The sequence below is a fragment of the Anneissia japonica genome, unplaced genomic scaffold (genome assembly GCF_011630105.1).
Source record: "Anneissia japonica isolate Jap-2015-1 unplaced genomic scaffold, ASM1163010v1 scaffold24_len2511860_cov200, whole genome shotgun sequence".
In the NCBI taxonomy this organism is placed as follows: domain Eukaryota; kingdom Metazoa; phylum Echinodermata; class Crinoidea; order Comatulida; family Comatulidae; genus Anneissia; species Anneissia japonica.
The window spans coordinates 1,881,145-1,892,404 of NW_022730786.1; the positions used below are offsets into that span (position 1 = coordinate 1,881,145).

The 11,260-nt window shown below is 36.8% G+C and overlaps 1 protein-coding gene across 1 annotated transcript; it reads right to left on the minus strand.

Moving 5' to 3' along the window:
* Positions 1 to 549: 549 nt before the first annotated feature.
* LOC117115102 (epidermal differentiation-specific protein-like) lies at positions 550 to 10,882 on the minus strand. Its single transcript, XM_033258769.1, has 6 exons — positions 10,823 to 10,882; positions 10,194 to 10,357; positions 9,046 to 9,172; positions 6,609 to 6,751; positions 3,066 to 3,192; positions 550 to 1,778 (listed from the first exon to the last, which is right to left on the minus strand). Exons 1-6 carry the CDS (start codon positions 10,880 to 10,882, stop codon positions 1,260 to 1,262), a joined length of 1,140 nt encoding a protein of 379 aa, XP_033114660.1. The 3' UTR covers positions 550 to 1,259.
* Positions 10,883 to 11,260: the final 378 nt, after the last annotated feature.

Below are 11,260 nucleotides of genomic sequence, written 5' to 3' on the forward strand. Positions count from 1 at the left end.
TTAAAAAATAGTCATTTACAGGAGAAAAATTAATAAACATAGTTTGAAAATGACTGTTAAGGGTGGTTTTTTGTTTTTGTTTTTTTTAATCAGGCTAAATACTTGTATCATGTCCATTTTGGGAGTATGTGTACGCGCACTGTATTCAAATTTGAATACAAGTGTCCCACTTGAAAAAGTTACAGTTTTGTATTTATAATAGGCCTAATGCCATTAACTTACATAACAAAATCTTTTAATCTCATTTTTTAGACAACGCTGACATCTAATAATAATAATAATGTGGATTTATGATGCGCACAATCCACGAGGTGATAACTTAAGGCCAACTCAGACAGCGTCGGCCGACGCAGCCCGACGCGATTTGTTGTCGCGTCGGGTCTGTGTGAGTTGAACGCAGACGTGATGGTGTGCGTCGGGGGCAGTCGCGTAGTAGAATATTAAACGTGTTTATTTCCAAGATATTTCTCACGACGGCTTAAGACTGTCCCCGACGATAAATCGGGTCGGGCTGCGTCGGCCGACGCTGTCTGAGTTGGCCTTTACACCGGGCTACAGCTTACGATTCTCAACAGTCACCAACAACGGTGAGATGGTTAGCTTCTCCATAATCATTTTTTTTAAAGACGTATCTGTATTTGGTTCATGATGACGAAATCTAAAATGTAAGATTAGTTATAAAATGTTTTTAAGTCTTGGTAAACTAGGTAAAAGGCCTACATTAGTCTCAGCCTACATATATTAGTAAATACCGTTATGGGAAACATCCAGATTTTGTTAATTTAAACTTAAATTAGAAACGTTTTGTTAGCGTTAAATCCTGAAAGTGATTTACATCATTGTGATAAGTATTAAATGTGTAATGAAACAAAAGAAGAAAAAAAATAGTTTAGTAAGTCATATAATGCAATAGGCCTAATGTTAAAAATTTGGCTTTTCAAATTGAAAAAAGCGGAGTCACAAACTTACAATGTCACCGAATTGTAAGAATTGAATTTTTACTTGATATGTTTCCAAAATCTAGTCGGGTGTATTCTTTTGAAAGTGTAATAAGGACAGGTGATTGATAGCACTTTGTAGTTCGTACGTTAAGTTAAATTTCAAACATATTTCTTCATATATATTTAGGCCTGTATTACTATTGCTACTACTTTAGTATTATTCAAAGAAGTATTATTTCAGCGATTTTACAAAAGAAGCTTAAACTAAAGCATGTAGAAAAGGTCTACTTCTATAATTGTGTTACTTGCAGCGCATTTTTATTTTTCAAGAGGTGTTTCGTTGTAGTCAACTTGCAAGTTAAAGCTCTGCGTTCCCTTGTAAGTGCCTTTCTCCGTCCATCGACGATAACCTTTCTTCAGGACAGCCACAAACGGGACATCTATCTTGCCATGCTGGATGTTCACCTGAGCCCTCATGATGGTTCCCGCTTTCACAGTAGCTGGAAGGTTGAAGGTCCATTCATCAGACTGGGTATTCTGCTCTCCTCTGTCTTGGCCGATGGCAAAGGTATTCGCCACACCTATTTTGATACTTCCTTCTCCAATGAGGGGCACGCCTACTTTGAATTCGGTGTCAACGCTAATTGCTGTGCTGTTTTCCCAGTGCCACTCGTATGTTTTGGTGGTGGTTGCGATACGTTTGGTGCTCCAGGAAGCTTGCTGATCGGTACTCGTATCGTTGCGTTGCGAGAGATTGACGAGTGCGGAAGGAGTTTGGTTGAGTAATCCAGCTGCGATGTCGAACTCCATGCTGAGGACCTCAGTCGGGTGAAATGGCTAAAGCAAAAATAATAAGAAATCTAAGAAGAAAGTACAGATTTAAATTAACCTTAACATTAACAATGTGTTGGTCGCATCTCTCACTCTGTTGATAAAATGGGGAGGGGGCACAACTTTGTATAATTTATGATACAATATATAATTAAATTATAGAACAACCCCAAACCTTTTGTTTTCCAATAATATACATTATGCACAGACGTCTGATACAGTCATTGGCGTATCTAGAATTCCTGAAATGAGGGTGCTGAATGGGGGCTGTCTCTTATACACATCTGGGGTTGGGGGTGCGAAGTTGAAGTGGGTGGGGGAAGGTGGCCCGACGATCAGTTCAGGGTTGCCTCGCAAAATAAGGTGATTTTAAGTGATTTTTAACTACTTGCAAGTGATTTGGGGGGGGGGGGCGAGTAATTGTTGGAGGGTCATGCGTCCCCCCTAGATATGCCACTGTATACAGTAAATTTATGCTAAAACAATACAATTTACAATTACATGGAATTTTAAACCAAAACCAAAAGAACTTAAATAGCAGAAGAATGAACTGTTTTGCGTACTTGCATTAAAATTGATGTAACATCCGCCCTCCCGCAAATGGAGTAAAATTTGACTAAATGGAGAAACTACAGGAAACAAACATACATGAGAGGCGCCTTTATTATTGATATATAGCGCCGCCGCGCGAACGGGGTAAAAATGCCATCCGTGTACCCACAATGCATTTAGAACGGATGTTCCACTATATTGGGAAGCTGCTCTATCTTCTATTATCTTTGGTTACATCCCTATTTGGCCTGTTAACTTTTTATACAAGGCTTCCAAAGAATACAGCTTATGGGCATGATATTTAGGCCTATACAAACTGTATAGCTTCAGTGTTTCAGAATGATAAACTTGATGTGATTTTAAGTTGTATATCATTGGTATAATACCTCTACAACTCGAGTTCTGGTTCCCTAAACTGATCCCATGTTTCATGGGAAAGGCGAGGGTACTCAAGTTTGATTTTCATAGGGATTTGCCGCTGGGAAATTTGAAAGTGGGCCCATACATATACCAATTGTCTGAGAAAATGTGACCCATTTCTATACCAATCGGCTCGATTTTGGGCAAAAGTTTGACCAATATAACTGTATTTTTCTAATTAAAAAAATTGTTAAAATTTGGCCCAAATTAAACTTTTGTAGTTCCCCCAGGGGAATATCATTTATTCCACTTATAGAACTCTTAAAACCAATATATACAATGTTATTGATACAGGATTGTATATATTGATCGTAAACTTACCTCTTTGATTGGTCGAAGTGAAGAGACCTTATCATTCTCTCCTCTAAATGAACATGCACTGTAGTAAGATCCTTCTGTAACTACCCACTGTTTCCCATTAAAGTTAGCATGTTCGTACAGAATCCAACTGTGTAAGAATATTTTCTTGGTTAGTTTGGAATAATCAAACAAATATCAAAACAGGCAATAATTAAAAGTTTATGGGTATTAGACCACTGTAGACCGGGCGCTGGAAAGATTTATTCAGCTAAAGAAATACACAAGCTTTGATGATCTGATTAGTAGTATGGAACAAAAGGTTAATACCGTATTTCAAAAACTTGCCTGGGTTAGTTATCAACCAAGCCTTAGTTGGATGCTAAAATGTCTAGTTGTCAAACATGGAGCAGACAATTAATTTCTTATTCACAAAACCTTGATAAAAAGCTCGCTAAATAGCTTAATTAATTTAGTTGCAAACTTAAGCAAATAGAGTTGGGTGCTTTTTGGGTGGGATGGAATTAATCAATTAAATAAAATGGATTGACATGTGTGTTCAGTTCCTGCATACATTAAATCATGGAGCATGGATAATTGATGGCCAAGACACAGTTCAGTAGTGTTATTTTTTTTAAAAACTTGAATGAAAATCTTAAATAAGATTAACAAAAGTAGGCATATCATGTGAAAGAAAAAAAGCTGCCTCATAACAAAGAATAACCAACATAGAAACGAACTTAAAGCAATATTACAAGGTTTGGTTCAAAATAGATTTGACCAAAAATAGTTTAAAATGATAGAATTATCTATTAAAGGGCATCCACAAATATAGTAGAGAGTTTGTAATTTACGCCACGGCAACGTAAGTGGCAAAAGAATACGGTACAATAGTGCCCAATTAGGCAAATTTAAATGGATTTTAAGTTGCCGTGGCGTTCAACGTGAAAATCGCAAACTCTCTATTATTGCTCTAAACGTGTGATGATATAGGAAAATGCGTATCCAATGCATACTTGCTTTATTTTGTATGTACAAACTCACGTAGACCCACCAACTTGATTAAATTCGTATACGAATTAGACATTTTTCAGCTTAGTCTTTCACATGGTATATTAGGGTTCCGGCCCGTTGCCACCCGGGCCCGTTGCCACCCGGCCTTTTGCAACCCGGCCCGTTGCCACCCAGCCCTTTGCCACCCGACCTTTTGCCACCCGGCCCGTTGCCACCCGGCCCGTTTCCACCCTAGGCCCGTTTCCACCCTAGGCCCGTTGCCACCCGGCCTTTAGCCACCCGGCCTTTTGCCACCCTAGGCCCGTTGCCACCAAGGTATTTTGCCACCCGGCCTTTTGCCACCCGGCCCGTTGCCACTTTAGGCCCGTTGCCACCCAGGCCCGTTTTAGTACACCAATGTGGATTAATAGAAATTAAAATTTAAAGAAAAATCAAAGGGCATTCGAGACAGAGGATCTTGTAATAATATTGCTTTAAAATACTTAATACATTCATATTTCTTACTTTTCAAGCAGTATGTAGTCATATTTACTGCATATTTTTAATAAGCATGTTCTTATTTTGCTTGATATTGTCAAATATTCATATCTTCTTCTAGGTGATAATTCTTTAGCTTTGTAGAACTAGTATCTTATTTTTTCCAAGTCAACATATGGTTGACAGATTCTGACAGAAATGATTTATTAGTTTGTACTACTGATGACGCAGCAGTTATAATTTGAGGTTCAGTGTACAAAAAACATTCGACAAATTAGGCTGAAGTTTCTATTTGAATTTGTAGAAATTACCTCTTTAAAATGTAGATTAATGCAACCAGTACATAAAATTCCCATAATTAGTTGCCAACTAGTGAGTTAGAGTTACTCTAGAACAACTCTAACCTTGCCAGGAAACTAGCACTAGTGAGATTTTCATATGAATAACGATTTGTTGCCAACTAGGCTTAATTAGCAGTTTAAGTCACTTTTAGTTGCCAACTAGACTTAGCAAGGTTTTATGAATATGGACCCAGGTTACATCCTGTACAGGAAGTCTGGGGTTTACAAAATAATTTGTATAACTATAGAGGTTCAAATGTCACAACACGGTTTAGCTTTAAATAAGATTTATGTACTTATTCTTACATCATACAAATTACATAACACAATAATGATACTCATGCATATGCACTGGGCTGGGCCAGTGTCTATATTCAATGTCCTCGTACCTTGCACTTCCCTTAGTGCATAACGGGGGTTTTTAAGAAAAACACCTTCCCACCGGAATTTTGTAATTATTTTAGATGTGTATAAGAGACAGCTTGTACACTGAATGAAAATCTTAAATAAGATTAACAAAAGTAGGCATATCATGTGAAAGAAAAAAAGCTGCCTCATAACAAAGAATACAAAGGATTTTTTCAATGAAATTTGACTTAAAATAGGAGATTATAAATACATTAACATTGCTTAAATAAACTTTGAAAATTTTTTCTGCACCCCCCGCCCCCCAAAGCTAATTTGTGTTAATTAGCGCGAACACGACGCGGCCGATCTCAATATTTTTTTCACCAAAAGAAGCGCAACTAATATTTAGACAATTACAAAAATTATAAACCAAAAATACTGCGGCGTTAAAATGCGAGAGCCGAAAAACCAAATGTTGGGTACTATGGTACCGTACTACCCCTTATGCAGTTAAGGGCTCATAGAGGAAAAATGGTTCTCAGGATCGGCAGGACACGTGTTCATGGGTGGCACCAACAGGGGGCCGGGGGGCCAGGGCCCCGTCGGGAAGAGCTGGCCTCCCGTCGGGTAGAAAAACCGCATTTCGTAAGGGAGAAAAAAAATTACATGTATTTTCTACATATAAGAAGACCCAAAACCCGGTACCTTTGAAACCCATAAATAGCCATATTTTTAGGTATTTTCCCCCTGGAACACTTTTGAGAAATTTGTGCGACGCCCGACCACGCCCACTTTTTTCGTAAATCAGTCAAAAAAATATTTAAAAAATTTACCGTTTCAAAATGGCGGCAAAAAATACAGATTTATCATTTCACAGGATTAAAAAGATTGAAAAACTACTTTTCCAAAAGATTTTTTCAATTAAAATTGGCTCAAATTAGGAGAACATAAATACATTTACATTGCTGAAATAAAATTGGAAAAAAATTATTCCATTTAAAAATGGCAGCCAAAATAATTTATGCTAATTAGCGTGAAAACGGCACAGCCGATTTAATTTTTTTCACAAATAGGTGCGTAACTGATATTTAGGCAATTACAAAAAAAAGAGGGCAAAACATTTACGCGTTTTAACAGGAGACGCGAAAAAGTAGAACCCCACCCCAACCCTCCTTATGCACGTAAGTGTTAAACTTACTCTCTAAATGCAAACGAGTGAAATTTTCACTCTAGAAAGAGTGAAATTGGAGTGGTCCCTGTAGGCACTCTTTTCGAGTGAAATCTTTTACATTAAGAGAGTATGTAGTAATGTTTTGTTGTAAAGTTGGCACATTTTTGGGTCCGGAAAGCCACTATTTTAAAAATGACGTGGAAAACAATAACTTACACACCACTCTTGACTTTGACTGACGAGACCTCATCATTGAACCTGTAGTAACTTAGATTGGTAATTTTATAGGTGAAATTCACTGCTCTTCCACTGTAGTTGTTGTGTTGGTAGAGGGTGATTTGAGGGGTCTCTCCAATGTCCTACAATTGGTGAGTATAATACATACAAACGCACATGAATGTATTATAGGTTGAAAACTTATTCTTTCTACTTAAGTACAACTTGAACACCTACCTTTGACATTTCTAGGGAAGTCGTTTGATATGTTTTGAAGTGACATCCAAATATTTGTAAATTTGGCCCCTGCATAACTCAATGAGGCTTTTTTGAAGCCCTTTATTTCAAAATGCCCGGTAATATCGCACCTCCTAAATTGTATTACGAAAAATAATTGTTGTATTATATTGTTGAAATGAATTATTGGTAAGATTTTAAAGGTACGTCCATCAGAGTGCAATTTCCGGGCACCCAGAGGTTCATATTCTCTAAATTTTAACACCTCAACCCAACATGGTTGGGGTTGAGGTGGACTCCCATTCACCCATGGGCGCAGATCGTAGGGGAAGGGGTAAACGTCCAGGATTTGCCCGACGGGGCGTCCGAGGTCCCTGACGGGGGGGGGGGAGTGGGCGTGAACAAAGTGGGCGTGGTTGAACGTCGCGTTAAATGCCTCGAAAGCGAAGCCCCCGAAATGTTGACAATTTAGGGGTTTCAAAGGCTTATTTAATCGATTTTATAGTCTACTAATATGTAAATGTGGTTTCTCTCCCCGACGGGGGCCGGGGAGCATTCCCCGACGAGGGGGATCCCGGCCCATCGCCCCCGCCGCTGGCGCCCCCTATAAACGTTCCCTCACATATTTTTTAAGGGGGAAGTGTTGGTCCTCTCACTTTTCGTGAGTCAAGAAGGTATGCCTGAAAATTGTTGACATAAATGCATAAATGACCCAGGTTTTAACGAAAGAGCGCTGTACAGCAGAGTACATCATATTTTATAGCAAGATACCTGTATCTCTATCCACAGGCATCTGAATTACCTATAATACTCGACTCAAGTGCGCGTGCCTTTATTATAATTTGAGAAGTATGAGAAAAAGCGTGCAAAGATAAGATTGGGTTTCGGCACGTAAAGTAGTATTTTCTATGGTACAGCACAGCGATTAATTAGATCGATGATGATGAATTTCACTATATAAGAGTGTCATATCCGGTAATCTAGATGTACAATTTCCCCAAATTTTACCACCTCGTTTTGCTGTTCTATTTTGTATATATATATATATATATATATATATTATATATAGGCCTGAATATATTATAACATCATGTATTTATATAAAATACTTTATTATTGTATGTACGTTCATAGAAAGATTACCTTTTAACATTCTGCTCGTAGATGCAAGTTAAGTAACCTTGGGCGGTGTTTAAATTATTTGACATTTTATAATTTAAGTCAATGTTTTATTTCCAATATTTGAACGTGTTTTTATATATGCTTTTCCTTGTTTGGAGGTTATTATTTAAAATTAAATTGAATAATGGTGATGTGATTATGAATTTTACTATATAAAAGTGTCATTTCCGGCAATCTACAGGTAGTATTTCCTTAAATTTTTGCACGCACCCCCTACTGCCAAATCCTGCATCCGCCCCAGATGTCAGACTCAGGAACAGGAAAACATACAAAAAAAGAAACAAAACAAAAACAAACAAACAAAAAATAAGCATTTATAGAAGCGCTCTACAATGAACACAGCGCCAATAAAATGACATATATAATAATTTAACAACAAACAAAAGAGCAACGACAAGCAAAAGAAACAAGCTGGAAAATGTTCAGTTTTGAGCAATTACTTAAAAACACGAATAGTTGGTGCTTTCCTGATGTTTCTTGGAAGTTTGTTCCAGAGTAGCGGTGCAGCAGCATGGAAGGCACTATCACCAAATACCATAAACCAAACATCTCTCAAATATTTATCGTAATTAATAGTTAACAGCAATGTCAGAAATAACATACTGCCCACAATTTGCCTGAATACACATAAAACCATTATGGCATAGACACATGCAAAAGGAAGGTAAGGATAAAAAGAAGAGAACAGTCGTGGAAATCACGAATACATAACATATGTGTGTCTTGGCCAGAGTACTATCCCAGTAATGAGTGAAATGTTTTGCTGACATGCGCTCCCAAATGAATATTTTCATCTCATCTCAGGTGTGCATTATTACTGTTTAGATAACTGTGTTTTTATTGGTGTACATTATCTAATTTTCTGTAGTTGTGTATATGAGGTAGGCTACTTATTTACATGCCTTTCAATAGCTATTCTGTTTGCTTCTCCATATGGTTTCGTGCGTTTTTTTGTTTGATGTATTGTTTTTATAGAAATAAAGATGAATGAATGAATGCATGCATGTAGTGAAATTACTAGATTTAGTTTCTTCAATGAAGATAGTTGATCATTAGAGCCTTGCCATGCACGCCACGTCGAATAATCACCCTCTTCTAAAATATACTGACGACCTTTATATTGAGAGTGTTCATAACCAACCCATCTACAAAGAAAAAAAGGAAAAATTTTTATTTAAAGGAAGATTCAAGCGAAATAATATCTTGTGCACTTACAACAATTTAAATCCTTAAGCCTTTTTCCCTAACTCCATTTGCTAAAGTGGAGGGGGGAGGTGGTTAATTAGTACTCCAAAAGTAAACCAATAGATATTTGGTACCGTAGTATAACTAAGGTCTTCTTTTTCCATACACAAACCGAAATAAGTATAAAAATCTCACTTTTGACGTCACAGTCATACACATGACCGCTCTCAAAATTGCCAATTAACAATAAAATAATTAGATAGGAAAAAATTGAAAATTTCCAAATATCGCAAAAGTCCCAAATATCTAAATTTCAACACTTTTTGGTTCATAAAAGAGGGTGACATTTTTAACATACAGAGTAAGCATGTTTTGTGTTCTATCTCAAAATTATCAACACCTTTATATATGCACCTTATAGTAAATTATCCAAGGAACTAAATAATAGCATTAAACTTTACGTAGGCCGAGTGGTTCTTGAATTATTAATCAAAATAATATTTTGACTGTTTTGATCCATAATTTAAAAACCGCTTGGCCTACTAAAATTTCAATTTGAGTTCCTTTGACAATTTGCTTTAAGATGCATATATTATTTTTCAAAAAAGTGTTGATAATTTTGAGATAGAACACAAAACATGTTAATTTTAGGTTAGGGATGTAATATCCCCTTAAGACCATACAAGCAAGATTGTGTTTTCTTCCAAGTATTTTAAATATTCTGTGGTGACAGCCAACGTCCTACCCAGTGGCCTTCGACGGCTTACCATGGGTAAGGATGTTTCCTTATTAAAAAAAAAAAAATCAAGATGCATTATGCATTGTTTGGAGTGCCACTTGACAGTATTTTAGTATACTCTTGGTTATCCTGTCTTCCTGAGCTTGAAACTGTTTTGTGTGTTCAAATTAGACAAAATAAATGAAATAAAAAAATGAAATGTTATTGGAAAGTGTGGAAATGATCTATTGTTATTTACTTACACACTTCCAATGACTCTGATCGATGACACTCTATCATTGAAACCGATTGAGCTAAGATTTGACTCTTTTGAAGTGAGCTCACGAGACGTTCCTTTGAAGTTGGTATCCTGATATATGATAATCTGATTCGTTAAAAAAAGAAACAAAACAAAAAAGTATAAACACTGAACGCGTGCAATTTGTAATTTCTTTCAGGCTGGAGGTCCGTTCATAATATTTGCGTTGCGTTGCCGCACTGCACTCATTACACAGTGATTGCGGCATCACTGCACTGCGGGGTCGCAAGAAAGTTAAATTCATTTGAACTTGGAATGCGGTTAGTTGCGTTGAGTTGCGATAGAAAGTACTCGATAAATCGGCACCGAAACGCAAAGCAACGCTAGTATGAACGGACCTTCAAGGGCTACCTCAAGAACTGCTCATCCAATGCAGGTCATGTTTGTTTTTGTACTTCTATTGCTTTTTTTATATCCGAATATGGCAATTTAAATGAAAATATTAACATTTTTAAAATTTGACCTAAGTTTGCAGTCGAAGGCTGGTTGTTTTAAGTAACGTCAATGGTTTAAATTCATACCCGTTGTTAACAACAGCATATTGAAATTGTATTGCTATGACATGAAACATACCATTACCCTTCTTGGTAAATATCTACTCCTCATTGACTCAGGTTTTGGCCAAAGCAGCATTTTCACTGTTATACCTGATTATGCCTAATTATTTAAACTGCATTGCTTTGTTTTAGCATGGCTTACTTAAAGGGGCATTGACAAGTAAAGTATTTATCTTTTTGTATCTAATTCTATAGGGAACTTTAGAATGAACTAATAGCAATTTATTTTTTCAACTGATTCTGCCGATGGGTTTTCGATTTATGGTCTTTTGTGAACATCATCTCTAGAGTGCCCCATGCCACTGTATTGTGTATTTATTGAAGTGGACTTTGAAAAATAGAAAAAAATAATTCTATAGGGAACTTTAGAATGAACTAATAGCAATTTATTTTTTCAACTGATTCTGCCGATGGGTTTTCGATTTATGGTCTTTTGTGAACATCATCTCTAGAG

Excerpts from the sequence above, each read along its gene's own strand:
- LOC117115102 (XM_033258769.1), bottom strand. The coding sequence starts at position 10,882 with ATGCTGCTTTGGCCAAAACCTGAGTCAATGAGGAGTAGATATTTACCA. Across the intron at positions 10,358-10,822 it reads ATTTACCAAGAAGGGTAATG|TGTTTATACTTTTTTGTTTT; the intron begins GTATGTTTCATG and ends GCACGCGTTCAG. Across the intron at positions 6,752-9,045 it reads CATTGAAGAAACTAAATCTA|GACATTGGAGAGACCCCTCA; the intron begins GTAATTTCACTA and ends CACCAATTGTAG.